Source organism: Microtus ochrogaster (genome assembly GCF_000317375.1).
Source record: "Microtus ochrogaster isolate Prairie Vole_2 chromosome 6 unlocalized genomic scaffold, MicOch1.0 chr6_random_2, whole genome shotgun sequence".
NCBI lineage: Eukaryota > Metazoa > Chordata > Mammalia > Rodentia > Cricetidae > Microtus > Microtus ochrogaster.
The window spans coordinates 10,271,494-10,286,704 of NW_004949095.1; the positions used below are offsets into that span (position 1 = coordinate 10,271,494).

Below are 15,211 nucleotides of genomic sequence, written 5' to 3' on the forward strand. Positions count from 1 at the left end.
GGGGGATTGTCACACTGTAGCCTTTGTTGACCTGGAACTTGATATGGTGACCAAGCTGGCTTTGAATTCACAGAAATCTGCCTGCCTCTGCCTCTCAACTCTCCCAACTGTTTTTCTCTTCCCTCCCTCCCTCTTCTCTGCATGTGTGCGCGCACCACCACACCTAACAGTAAAATAAAAATGAAGTGTGTTCATATCTGCACAAGGCTCTGGGTTCAATCTCACCTCATAAATTACTGAATAAAATGAGACTCACACAGAACTCTTGGACTCAGCTCCTCCCAATTCCTTCCCCTTACACTGGGAGTCTGAATTTGAGATGGTGCCATGGAATGGAATTTAGTGTACAAAATGACAAATTGTTTACCTAAGGCAATTCCTCCATGAGGGGGTGCCCCGTAGTCTAAAGCCTGGAGCAGATGAGAAAGCAATTTCACATCTTCCTGAAATGCAAAACACGTTTCATTTAAATATACTGAATGCAAGTCTGTTGTCACAGACTGAAATAAACAGTAAGGGAAATGAAGTTCATTTTAAACATGACATAACTTAAACACGCACTGGGAGATGTTAATATAAACACAACAACAGAACTTTAAGAGGGTTAAAGTTCAACGGATTAGGACAAGTCCACTCCAGCACTCTGGAGAAGGCAGGGAGACAATGAGTGTCAGCCTGGCCTGAGTGACAAGCCTTAACCCAAAAGACTACTAAGTCCACAGAGGCCCACCTGGCTTTTCCTCTCAATGTTATCATTCACTGGGAATGACACTTCAGGAGCTTGTTCTCGAGAGTCATCCTTCAGTTCCTAAACTTCCTGAGACAGGGTTTAGTAGCCCAAGCTGACTCAGCAACTCTACCCCAGCCTCTTGAAAGCAGCTGCTCGTGCCACCTCTGTGCTTTGTGACTTGGCCTAGCACCTCCCTCAATTTTTCATCTTTAAAATGAGCATAATGAGGGCATCACTTACAGAAATTATTGTGAAGGTTAAATAACACATCAGTGAATATATGGTACTGTTTTGTTTTATTTTGTTGTTTTTTTTTTCATTTTTTAAAATTGATTTTTGTTGAGTTCTACATTTTTCTCTGCTCCCCTTCCTGCCTCTCCCCTTCAACCCTCTCCTAAGGTCCCCTTATTTTGTTTTTAAGTCAGGGTTTTGCTATATAGCCCAGGATGGCCTGGAACTCAAGGCAATCCTCATATTTCAACCTTTTAAGTGTTGGAATTAAGTGCATGAGCCACCACATTTGGCAGTATATCATGTAGCCCCTGGCACATAGTAAGCATGTGATTTGAAAGAAAATGACCCCATAGGCTCATAGGGGTTGGCACTACTGGGAGTTGTGGTCTTGCTGGAGTAGGTGTGGCCTTCTGGAGGAAGTGTGTCACTGGGTGTGGGCTTTGAGGTCTCAGATGCTCAAACCACACCTGGTGTGAGATATCTTTTCCTGCTGCTTGCTAATCCAGATATAGAACTCTCAGGTCCTTCTCCAGCACCATGTCTGCTACATGCAACCATGCTTCCTGCCATGGTGATAATGATTAGACCTCTCAAACTGTAAGCCAGCCCCAATTAAATATTTTCCTTTATAAGAGTTGCCATGGTTGTGATGTCTCTTTACAGCAATAGAAACCCTAACAGTAAGCATTAATAAGCAAATAATATTATCATTTGCTTGTCTCAGTCCCTACATACAAAAGCTGACATTTTGTATTTAGTAAACTCTCCTTTTTAAACAAATGTTTCATACAACAAATACGTGGTCAAAAGAAAGGCAAGGTTAGAAAGCATTTGTTACCTTTAATAATGTTGCCAGGATGTACCTCTGTAGCTGTGCATCATGAATTCGGATAGAACCACCTCCTATCTCACTGCCATTTAAAACCAAGTCATAGTGTTGGCCACGAACCTATAAGATTCACAGGATTTCCATGTTAGAGAAAATTCCCGACTTTCAATTCTACAGGACCACGACATTGTACTTAAAAACAATTTATTAACAGTAGGCTCAGTTTTCCCTTGGCTCTCCTGAGTGAATATTGAAGTCCTTTGTGTCTATTTAGATATTTCCTTTTTATCTGGAAGAATAAAAGAAAAGATCAATACCTTTTCAGGCTCAGTATAGAGGAGATAAATGTCACTAGGGTTAGGAGCAGTGAACGGGTGGTGGGCTGACTCCAGCTCTGTGGGACTCTCTTCCTTAGTAACGAAGAGTGGGAAGTCCACCACCCAAAGGAAAGAAAACAGTGCTGGGTCACGGAGTACCACTCCTCTCATTTCCAGAAGGTCTGCACACTGCAGTCGTAACTTTCCCAACAAAGAGCACTGTAAACAAAAGACACAAACATTAAGTTAGCTTTTTGTCAGGATGGGTACTGGATAGACAACCTAAATTTTGAAGGCCAGACTCTAGTAAAAGACTGGCCAATTACTAGATGAGACACATTTTCTCAGGGGACAAAGATGATAAGCACACACAACCAGCAGCCTGAGCTGACTGTGTGAGCAGCTCATACGGGTGACCGGGAACACAGGCTCTAGAGCCTCACAGACCAAGCTCTGAGCCTGTTTGTCTACTTACTAATTTCTTTGCATCTCATTATAAGTAAATGGGGATAAAATACCCACTCCAACACTGAAGTGTTGAGGTGAGGTAGGGAATTGCTTTATTTTCCAGGTTGGCCTTGAACTCAACACTGGTTCAACCCTGAGAAGCTGGGACCACAGGTGCATGGATAAGATTTGTAAAGTTAAGTGAGACATAAGGTACAGAACCCAGTAGAGTATGGGGGTCAGTTTCATTCATTCTAATTATTATTATTACAATTTTCGTTCCTGAAGGGATATGGTGAGGATTTGGTGAATGTCTGATATGCACTTAATAGTCAGAAACTGTTGGCTATGGTTAGAGGTGGCATGAGTTAGAAGTTGATATAAGGCTAAATTCTGAGGGTTGGGAGGCAACTCGGAAAAATGCCTGTCTAGAAAACATGAGCACCAGCTGGATCCCCAATACCCATGTGAAAGGCAGTTATCTGTGACAACAGCACTTGTGGGGCAGAGACATGATGTGGGAGGTCCTTCTGTATATTGAATTCTGTATATATGTTGCTCTTATTGGTTAATGAATAAAGCTGCTTTTGCCTATGGCAGGGAAGAATATAGCCAGGCTTAAAGAGATACATATATAGAGAATAGGCGGAGTCAAAGAGACAACATGTAGCTGCCGAAGGAGACAGACGTCAGAACCTGATTGGTAGGCCACACCCTCATGATGATACATTGATGGGCAGAATGGGGATAAATTAAGATGTAAGAGATAGCAAGGAATATGCCTAAGCTATTGGCCAAACAATGTTGTAATTAATATAGTTTCTGTGTGATTATTCAGGTCTGGGCAGCCAGCAAATGAACGAGCAGCCTCCAATTACAGAGACAAGTGTATTCCTAGAACTTATTGAGCAGCTAGTCTAGCTGATCAGAACTCCAGGTTCAGTAAGAAACACTGTCTCAGAACGTTAAGGTAGAGATTGAGGAAGAATACTCAGGATCTCTTCACACAGGCACTTGTGTGTATACACTCACATATACACACATACCACACATTTATCACACACAAAATGTGAATTTGGGAAACAGCTAATGATTTAGATTTGATTTCTCCACTTTCTAGGTATGTTATGATAAGAAAACCATTCACCTCTGTATCTCTATATGGTCTCAGATATGTGGCCTAGGTGGCTTTTCTTCCTGCCAAGGAGTGAGCTAGCATGCCCAGTTCTACAAGTTTTAATATTCATGTGGGTTTTTCTGTAATGTTTTGTATATTTCACAAGGGCCTTTCTAATTACATCCACTCTCTCATCTATTTCATGACAGAAGGTGATTTTGTTGGTACATGGCTGCACTCAGCACCTGTGACTGAAAACCAGTCCTGCCTTGACCACAGCAATTATCAGCCAGCAGCCCCACCCTCCAGTGGACTGAATTGTCCCTCCATAGTTTTAGGAATAAATACATTGTGTACAAAAGTTTGTAATTACCAATTCCTTTCTTTTACAAACCTTCAAAATATTTTTTCATAGTTGTATTGACTTCTTGATAAGAGCCAGATCTGACTGTATAATGCCAATAAAGTTGATAAGTGATAAAAACTCCAGTTTTAAAGTTTTCATTGTGTGTGTCTGAGAATGGGAGAGCTGGAGATGGAGACAGGAGGACAGAGACAGAGAGAGAGAGAGAGAGAGAGAGAGAGAGAGAGAGAGGAGACAACTTTCGGAAGTCAGTTCTCTCTTACCTTGTGGGTTCCCAGTGACGGAACTCAGGCCATTAGACTTGGCAGCAAGTGCCTTTACCCACACAACCACCTCACTGCCCCAAGACCCCAGTTTTGGCTTGCTTGTTTTAGTTTTGCTTTATTGAGACAGGATCTCACTATGTAGTGTAGGATGGTCTCCTGCTCTCCATACCACCACGCACAGAATGGCTCTAGTTTTTATATAGTATATTATAAAGTAGTGAAATACATTTACATAACAAGTTACGCAGAGCAACCCTGCTTTATGAAACTAACAGTCCATCTTAAATACGTAAACATGGGGAAGAGGCAGCCTTTTGCACACAGCCATGTGCTGAGACGATCTTACTCACTGCTTTCTCATGTTCCCCAGCAGTCAGGAGCACCATGTCGTCCTCTTGGATCTCCATCAATCTGCTTAATTCCAATCTTTCCTCCTCCATTATGAATTTAGCAAATGGTGAACTCCAGTTCCTCTTGGCATTCAGAAATACAGGCAGGACTTCCTTGGTAAAGAAAAAGGTATATATATTTGTTTTTTTGAGATAGGGTTTCTCTGTAGCTTTGGAACCTGTCCTGGAACTAGCTCTTGTAGACCAGACTGGCCTCAAACTCACAGAGATCCGCCTTCCTCTGCCTCCTGAGTGCTGGGATTAAAGGCGTTTGCCACCACTGCCCAGCTATTGTTAATTTTCAAAAGTGAGATGATTTGTTTTCTCACAGAACAAAGATTTCTTGTTCTAAGCAGAAGACAACTTACATGATATTGTGTCTTTTTCCATCATGGACCCCTTCAAAGTGATACAAAATAACAATTTAAAAGTTAGGCCTGAGGTGTAGGCATGGAAGCCCTGCTACTCAAGAGACTCCAACAGGAGGCCTGCCTGAGCTACAAGAGTGAGTCAAGGCCAGCCTAGGCAACTTAGTGAGACTCTGCTTAAAAAAGAAAAAACAAAAGGACAGCAGAGGATATAATTTATCTTAATAGTGGAGCACTTGCCTACTTGAGAGAGGCCCTAGAAGTGTCTGTGATTTTTTTTTTTCCTTTCACTTTTGGCAGATTGCAAGTGAATGGAATAAGAATGACTGAGTTGGGGGCCAGTGAGATAACTCAAGTGTGTGACCTCAGCATGTATCCCCACTCCCCATCATGTGTACACACACACACACACACACACACTAAGTACATACATACAATAAGAAGTAAATAAATTTTTAACAAATGTAGTAACAGTCCCACCAGGTAGAGAATGCTTTGGTCTCTCATGTGTTGGGATCATAAACATTTTGCCTGTCTTTATTTGCAATAGGGTCTTGCTACCTAGTCCAGGATGGTCTGGAAATCACAGTGGTTGTGCTTTAACTTCCTGAATACGGGGTACAGATGTGTGCCACTATGCCCAGTCTAAAAGAATATCTCTACAGAGAAAAAGAGAAAGAAAGGATGGCTTCTTAATGTTTTATGAATAGTTTTTCAGTCTTTTATTTTCTAAAACTTTGCCTTGATCCATTTTGGAAATCCTTTTCCTCCTTTCTTTCTCCTTGAACTGATGACCGAATCTAGGGCCTTGTATTGTTAAGCAAGCACTCCCCACAAGTACCACTCCGGGCAGTCTCAGTATCTTTTTAAATTTAAAGTTTGAGACAGGGTTCATTATGTTACGCAGGGGGCCTTAACTCACAAGGTAGCTCAGATATGCCTTGGACTTATGACCTTCCTGCCTCAGCATCCTGTTCTCGTGTTTCCTTCTTATTAAAATATCTTTATCCCTCTTTGAGCTTGAGTTACAAGGCAAGTGAAGTAAGCAGTCCACTTAAAAAGAAATTTGAGAGGTGGGCGTTATGGTCCACACTTACAACCCAATACTCAAGATGAAAACTTGATGATCAAGAGTTCAAGGAAGCCTTGGCTACATAAAATCCTGCCTTAAAAAAGCAAAATAACAAAAACCAAAAGGAACTTTAATATTAATTTCTTTTTTTTTTTTTTTTTTTTTTTTTTTGGTTTTTCGAGACAGGGTTTCTCTGTGGCTTTGGAGCCTGTCCTGGAACTAGCTCTGTAGACCAGGCTGGTCTCGAACTCACAGAGATCCACCTGCCTCTGCCTCCCGAGTGCTGGGATTAAAGGCGTGCGCCACCACAGCCCGGCTTAAATTAATTTCTTTATACCATAACTTATTTAAGCGTCCCTGTATGTTCACTCTGTTCTTGTTATAAATGATACTGTGGTGAGCATAAAATCTCCTTATATCTAGGATACTGCATCTAAAACATATCACAGAAAACTTCTGACACTAAGAGCTTGACTCTTCATTTTATTTTCTGGGTTTTGTTTTGTGAGACAGAATCTGAAGTAAACCAAGCTGCCCTTGAACTCCTACCTACACATCAGTGCTGAGACTAAAGAGTATGCTATCATGCCCAGCTGCCAGGACTCTGGTTCCAAAATGCCCAAACAATTTACATGTCCAGTGATGTAAGAATTTTCTGCTCCTGCTCTTCATTTTAGTAAGATTATCCCCTAAGCCCAGAACGTAAAAATATGTTGGTCAAAGGTGTACTCATAATTTAAAAAATGGACACAGGGAGAAGAACCAATAAGGCTTTCCACCCTAGTCATGCCACTGTCAACCTTGACCACCAAGGAACTATTCATTTATTTAATTTCTAAAAAATAATCTATTTATTTGTATTTTATGTACATTGGTGTTTTGCCTGCTGCCTGCATATCTGTGTGAGGGTGCTGGATCCTGTGGAACAGGAGTTATAGACAGTTGTGAGCTGCCATGTGGTTGCTGGGGATTGAACTGAGGACCTCTGGAAGAGCAATCAGTGATCTTAACTGCTGAGCCATCTCTCCAGCCCCATTTATTTAAATTTTAAAACTTGATTAAAATACTTTTGTGTATGTTAAAAGAATATGGCTTAACTTTCAGTATGATAGTAAATTCAATTGTTGGCTGGAGAGATGGCTCAGCAGTTAAGAGCAATGGCTGCTCTTCAAGAGGACCTGGGTTCAATTCCTAGCACCCACCTGGCAGTTCACAACTATTTGTAACTCCTGTTCTGGGGGATTCGACACCCTCACACAAACACACATGCAAACAAAACACCCATGTACATAAGATACAAATTATTAAGAGATTCAATTGTCTAAATTCAAGTCTTTCAGTAAAAATAGATGCATAGTAAAAACATGATCTGAAAACATGACTCTCAAGCCTAGGAGCTCAGCAGTGAAGGGCACCAGTTGCTCTTGCAGAGGATCCGGGTTCAGTTTCCAGAACCCACATGGTGGCTCACAATCATCTGTCACTCCATTCTAGGGGCTTCAGAGCCCTTTGTGGGACCACAGGTAGCAGGCATGCACTTGGTGCACATACATATATACAGGGAAAACACCCACACATAACAAAAATCAATCTAAGAAAGCAGAACCAAACCAAAACTAGAGCCCTGCAATTGTTAGTAGAACACATTCCCACAAAGTGCTGCCCCTTACCTGACTGAAATGCTGAGTTGCAAAGTCTCTAATGAACGCAATGTCTTGCTTTCTCAAGTACTTCTGATGAAAGAAAATCAAAGTAAATTCTTCAATATGACACGCAGCTTTATGAACAGGTTCACAATGTCAAATAAAAAGATATAAGCACATTTGTTCATGTCTTTCCAATACGAGTGGAAATTAATAAAAATTTTAATCTCTTCTTCAAAATGACATATGTTTTAAAGCTTGCTGCAACTTTCACGGGATCACACTGTTTCCCTATCATAGGTCTCGTGGAGACTGCTGTGACTGTCACCAGCAGACTGTCATGCAGTGTGCAGGACAAACAAAGGTGAGTTCTATAACCGTCAGATCAAGAGGATCCAGATTCTGAATGGTTCCGTTAAATATATATGTTTTCTAAATTATCTGAATTTTTTTTCTTTGTGATAGGGTCTCTATATAGCTCAGGCTATCAAGTGTTTATGCACCAATATTAAATATATTCTTTTTCAAAATATACATTCTAGAGAAAACATAGCATTGTGCTTCACTTACTGCTCCTTCAGGAACACAGATAGCTTTGACAGTTCCTTGGGGCTTAGCCAGTGCATCTTGAAGAAATCTGATCTCTGTGTTTCTGAACACATCACTGATATCCACAATCTATAAAACAGATAAAAATGGATAAACAAAGTCATTTCCACCTCAAAATATTTTACAAATAATATTTTTTTTGCTTCTTTATATTTTCATATGTATTTGGGTGTGTGTGTATGTGTATATGTACATACAGTGACACTGTTGCATATATAGAGGCACATGTATTTATGTGCATGTACATGTAAGAGGCTGGAGGTTGTCAGGAATCATCCTCAATTGTATCTTTTGAGACAGGGTCTCTCAATCAAACCCAGAGCTCCTGATACAGCTAATCTTGCTAGTCTGCTTGCTCTGCCTCCACTCTTAGGTGCTGGAATTATAGGCTGGCCCCATGACTATCTAGCATTTGGGTTCTATGGATCTGAACTCAGGTCCTTACATTTGTGTGTCAAGCATTTAACCACTGAACCAACCATTTCTCTATTCCACAGGTAAGATGTATATATCTTATACACACACACACACACACACACACACACACACACACACACACACACACACACATGTCTTGCTTTTGGATAGGGAACTTGAAAGAATAAGTAGCACAGCACTATGATGCTATTATTCTTTTTGTTATAGTTTGTTAACAACAGAGGTAACAACATAAAGGAACATTAAGAATATTATCCAAAAATGTAACACTTATAAAGTTTTTCAAAATGTTTGAAAAGATGGCTGAACTACTTGGGGGGTGGTCCTGGAAACATGAAGAAAGTACCTTCATCCCAAAGCGAATATCTGGCTTATCAGTTCCGTAGGTGGCTAGTGCCTCAGCGAAAGTCATGGAAGGAAAAGGAATCTCCACAGGATCTTTATCATCAGGCCAGGAATACTGCAGCAAACCCTCAATTAAACGCTGAATGCCAGTTTGGTCTACAAAAGACATCTCTATGTCAATCTGAAACCAAAATAACATAGAAACTAATATGAATAGTCACAATATATATTTCTTGGCTTTAAGTTACCATATAAATAACTGCCCAGAAAAAAATACATAGTTAAGGGTATAAATATCATTATACTTCATTTTTATGACTGCTATTGCATAACATACACCAACTTGTTTAGTTCCCATGGCTAGCTCATGGATGAGTCTCAGAGAAACTAAGTAAATTGCTTGCATACTGCATGCAATCAGTAAGTAATCAGGCTACATCTGATCCTGGTTTTTTGATTCTAAATTTGTGATTTGTGCATTTAATCACACTGATTAATGCGATCTTAACAAAACCAAATAAGGGTTTTGATTAGATAAATATCAGCATATAGAATTATTTGCTTTAAAGGTATATATTATGTATGTATGTTTTGCCTATATGTGCACATACATACTTGGTGCTCATGAAGGCCAGAGGAGGGTGTCTGTTTCCTTGGAACTGGAGTTACAGACAGTTTTGAGCCATGTAGGTGCTGGGAATTCAACCCAGGTCCTGGGAGAGCAGCCAGTGCTCCTAACCGCTCTCAGCCCCAACTCTGTCCTGTTTTTGGTGGAATATTGATTCTCCTTTTAAACTTTATTTTTGTTGTTGTTTGTTGAGACAAGGTTTCTATATGTAGCCCTGGCTTTGAAGATCATGTTGGCTTCAAACTCAGATATCCATCTGCCTCTGCCTCCAGAGTGCTGGGGTTAAAGGTGTGTGCCATCATGCCTGGCTTAATATTTTTCTTATTGTTTGTGAATGTAGAATGTAGATGTGGCATAGGCGTGCCACAGCACACATGTTTGTGAATGTAGAATGTAGATGTGGCACAGGCGTGCCACAGCACACATATGTTTGTGAATGTAGAATGTAGATGTGGCACAGGTGTGCCACAGCACACATATGGAGGTTAAAAGACAACTCTTGAGTCAGTTCTCTCCTACCTTTATTTGGGTCTGGGGCACAAACTCAAGCTGTTAGGCTTGCACTTTTTTTTTTTAATTTTATTTTTTTTGGTTTTTCGAGACAGGGTTTCTCTGTAGTTTTGGAGCCTGTCCTGGAACTAGGTCATGTAGACCAGGCTGGCCTCGAACTCACAGAACTCCGCCTGCTTCTGCCTCCCAAGTGCTGGCATTAAAGGTGTGCTGAGCCACTCACTGGTCCCTGGAGTACTACTATTTGATGGATAATACTTGTTTTAAAGACTTTATCATATCATAAAAATTAAAACACTAGGAAGATCTGGCATGCCTTAGTTGATGACCACACTCCTTATGAAAAGGATGAATGAAACAGATTAAAACTACTTTGAGATTTCGTCTCTGCCCTTGCAGAATGCCAAGAAATCAATTGAGATGGAGGGATGGTTCGTCCAGTGAGTAAGAGGACTTTCTGCTCTTGCAGTGTATCTGATCAGTTTCTAGCAACAGCAGGGCAGACAACCATCTGTAACTCCAGTTCTAGGGTCTCCCATTAGCACCAGGCATGCACACGGAGGCAAAATATTCACAAACATAAAATAAAATCTTGCTGGGCATGGTGGGGCACCTTTTCATGTCAGTACTCAGGAGACAGAGGCAAGCAGATCTTTATGAGTACGAGGCCAAACTTATTCTACTTAGGGAGTTCAAGGCCAGCCAAGGCAACACAGAGAGACCTAGAACTTGTCTTAACTGTGCTATGCCTGGAAAAAAAAGTATTAAAAAAAAAATCTATTAAAAAGATCACAAATGACAATAGATGCTGGGCAGAAATTGGGGAAATAAGGAGCCCTTATTCACTGCTGGTCAGAGTGTAAACTGGTGCAGCCATTATGGAAATTAGTATTTAAGTTTTCAAAAAACTAAAACCAACTACTATATGATCTGGTTTCCCCACTCTTGGTTATATACTCAAAAGCTCTAAGACTTAGCACAGAGATACTTGCACGTCTATGTTTATTGCTGTACCATTCATAATAGCTAAGAACCAAAAACAGCCACAATACCCATTAATGGATGAATGGATGAGGAAAATGTGTTTTATATACATACACAATGAAGTTTTATTGAGCCATAAAGAGAAATAAACTCATGACATTTGCAGGAAAATGAAATTAAAAATTATGTTTGATGAAGTATCCCAGGTACAAGTACCCCATGCTTTCTCTCATACGGTAGATTCTAGATTTTAATTGTTACAATATGTGCATATATGTGTGTAGGTATCGGTCATGGAACTATAAGAGCGGAAAGAAGGGATCTTAAGGGAGAGCAATAAAAAGCAGGTGATGCATGTGATGTAAAGGAAGGAGGCGGATGGTAGGGGAAGCAGAACAGTGGGGACAGAGCGGACTAGAGAAGAATTGAAGGCAAGAGGATCAACAAAAATGAAGTTTGTATGAAAATAAAACATGAGACCCATTACCTTTTATGTTAATTTTTAAAAACTCATAAAGTTATTGTCCTAGTATTGAAAATCCTTAGTTGTAGCAAAAATGAATTTGTAAGAGCAAGTGTGTATAACTGAGTACCTGAGTAAACTCTGGCTGTCTATCTGGTCTCGAACCTTCATCTCGATAACACCGGGCAACCTGAAAATATCTGTAATTGAAAACTAGAGTTAAGGGCTGGAGAGATGGCTCAGAGGTTAGGAGCACTGGCTGCTCTTCCAGACATCCTGAATTCAATTCCCAGTAACCACATGGTTGGTGGCTCACAACCATCTGTAATAAGTTCTGAGGCCCTTTTCTGGTGTGCAGGCACACTCAGGCAGAACACTGTATACATAATAAATAATCTAAAAAACAAAACAAAACAACAAAAAAGAAAACTAGAGCTAACCTAGCCTTGATTTCAAATGACCCAAATAATTTTCCCCAAGGTTTTGGCAATTCAGGCTATGAAACAGATTAATACTGCTCCTTAAAAGAAACTTTAGTTTTTCATTGTATTTGTGGTGCTACAGCTCAAACTCAGGCCCCTGTACATGCTAGGCAAGCACTCTACTATGAAGTTGTATTCCAGTCTCAGGAGCTTTAGTTTATGATGCTCAAATCTAATCAGATACACAGCTGACCTATGAGAGGCTAGTACTTTATAGATGGATTTCAAAGTATAACACCTTTGGATGCTCATATATTAGATGGGCATTCAAACCAGTCCATGTTTCTTTACATATGTACTTTTACTTCTACAAGCTGAAATACTGTTCATCAACGCATGGACTCTTCCTGTGCTGTGCCGTTCCAATTCTCACCTTCACCTTCAGAGATGAAGTTAGGTCTCTCTGTCTCAGTGGGTCTAACAGAGAAGGCTTTCTTAATTTCTCTTTAAAATTATTTTTAAGAATTGAAATTAAATTATGTGTACGTGTGCATGTCTATGTGGGGGCAATACATGCCTCCAGAAGTTCATAGTGGCCAGAGGTGTTGGATCACCCTGGAACTGGAGTTATAGATGGTTGTGTCTGACCTGGGTACTTGAAATTGAATTCAGGTCCTCTGCAAGAGCAGTACATCCTCTTAAGCCCCAAGACATTACTCCAGTCTGATTACAATGCTTACTGTATTTCCCTAAACAATACAGCTTCTTTTTCTTTCTTGAGACAGGGTCTCTCTGTATATATAGCTCTGGCTGTCCTGGGACTCACTCTGTAGACCAGGCTAGCCTTGAACTCACAAAGATCCACCTGCCCCTGCCTCCTGAGTGCTAGGATTAAAAGTGTGTGCCACCACCACCCAACCAATATAATTTCTAATGATTAATATTTTGTAAATTTCAATATACTTTCAGTTTATATTTTTTCACAGTTGATTTTATTTATTATCCCATTTTATTTACTAGTCTTATTCATTGGAGAGCAAAACTTTATTATTTATTTATTTATGCATGTGCAAGGGCCTGAGTTTGAGCTGTAGCACCACAAATACAATGAAAAACTAAAGTTTCTTTTAAGAAGCAGTATTAATCTGTTCCATAGACTGCATTGCCAAAACCTTGGGGGAAATTATTTGGGTCATCTTAAATTAAGGCTAGGTTAGTGCCAGCTTTCTTTTTTGTTGTTTTGATTTTTAGATTATTTATTATGTATACAGTATTTTGCCTGCATATATGCCTGCACCCCGGAAGAGGGCACTAAATCTCACTATAGATGGTTGTGAGTCCACCATGTGGTCGGTGTTTTTAGATACAGGGTTTCTCTGTCTAGCCCTTGATGTCCTAGAACTCACTATGTAGACTTAGGTTGGCTTCCAACTCAGAGATCCGCCTGCCTCTGCTTCCCAAGTGCTGAGATTAAAGGCGTGCACCACCAGCAGTCCAGCTCAGAAATTTACTTTTAATCCCCTGTCAGAGCTACCTAATACCAGCTTTCTATCTAATGCCAGCTGATAAACTTTAAGAGATTACTACTACAATTTTTAGGGAACAAGCAATCTCAAAATTCATGTGCAAATTTTAACCTTCTCAAATCAGAAAACTTAAAAATTTTCTTATTACTGCTGAATGACAGGGGTGTACAGGTGTGAGGGTACACATGCAGGTCAGGACAACTTCGTGGGGTTAGTGCTCCCCTTCCACCTGTGTGTGGGTTACAAGGATTGAGCGGACATTGCCAGTCTTACAGCAGGAGCTTTTAGCCTCTGAGCCATCTCGCCATTCCCAGAGCAGACAAGTTTTGTCCCTTCCCTCCCCCTTGGTCTTTCTTCTTCCCTTTTTGGATGAATAATAGCATTACCAAAAAACAAAAAAAGCTGATTTACCTGTCTAGACCACCAACCATCAGAAGTTGCTTAAATTGCTGAGGACTTTGAGGGAGAGAATAAAACTTTCCAGGCTCCCTGGACGGTACTAAAAACTCTTTGGCACCCTTTTAAAGAGAGAGAGAGAGGTAGAAGATAGAGAGAAGAGAAACATTATTGAAAAATAAACTAATGAAAAACCTAAGCCAGGTATGGCAAATGCCTGCAATTCCAACACTCAGGAGACTGAGGAAGAGGAATAGTAAGTATAAGGCATCCTGACCCACAAGCAAGACTCTTAAAACAAAACAAAGCAAAAAAAAAAAAATCCTGAAACAAAATTAACAACAAAACAAACTCAAAAGTATAAGTGACTAGTGCATAGTGCAAGTAAATACTTAAACACACCAAGGAAATTAAAGAGCAAAGTTCCCAATGACAGACAATTTCTGGTTCATCTTATAGCCCCTAAAACAATTTGTACACAATTACATTTATTTATTTATTGTTTATTTTTAGAGACAAAGTCTCACTATGTAGCTTGGTTGGACTGGAGCTCACAAAGATCCACTTGCTCCTGACTCTTAAGTACTGGAATTAAGACATGTGCCATGACCAGCTACAGTAAACTTTATCTTTTTTAATTTATTGTATATTTTTACGTGTCTGTATGTGAGTGAGCATGCAAATGTGCATGTGGGTACACACAGGCTAGAAGAGGGCATCCAAACCTCTGAAACTGGAGATACAGGCTCCTGAGAACCACTTGACTTGGGTGCTGGAAACTGCACAGGACCTCTGGAAGAGCAGCAAGTGCTCTTAACTGCTGAGCCATCTCTTTAGCCCCTACAACAAGCTTTAAATACTGCTTGTATATAGTAGTTATTAAGTGTGTGTATGTGTAAACAAATTCTCAATTTTACTATTAGCAGAACAAATTTTATGCATCATTGTACTTCCTAAGCAAATAATTCTTTTTCTTTTTTTTTTTTTTTTTTAAATATTTATTTATTTAGTATACAATATTTGTCTGTGTGTATGTCTGCAGGCCAGAAGAGGGCACCAGACCTCATTACAGATGGTTGTGAGCCACCATGTGGTTGCCGGGAATTGAACTCAG

At 40.1% G+C, this 15,211-nt stretch overlaps 1 protein-coding gene across 1 annotated transcript in view; it reads right to left on the reverse strand.

Moving 5' to 3' along the window:
- The window catches only part of Dars2 (aspartyl-tRNA synthetase 2, mitochondrial), a 30,139-nt gene that overhangs the window by 3,209 nt on the left and 11,719 nt on the right, over positions 1–15,211 (reverse strand). Inside the window, exons 8-16 of the mRNA XM_005364012.3 lie at positions 14,113–14,219; positions 11,884–11,953; positions 9,170–9,349; positions 8,347–8,454; positions 7,804–7,866; positions 4,655–4,807; positions 2,111–2,329; positions 1,803–1,913; positions 368–443 (exon numbers count right to left, since the gene is read on the reverse strand). Of these exons, the coding sequence (XP_005364069.1) occupies positions 368–443; positions 1,803–1,913; positions 2,111–2,329; positions 4,655–4,807; positions 7,804–7,866; positions 8,347–8,454; positions 9,170–9,349; positions 11,884–11,953; positions 14,113–14,219 (1,087 nt within the window). The remainder of the gene's footprint in view (positions 1–367; positions 444–1,802; positions 1,914–2,110; positions 2,330–4,654; positions 4,808–7,803; positions 7,867–8,346; positions 8,455–9,169; positions 9,350–11,883; positions 11,954–14,112; positions 14,220–15,211) is intronic.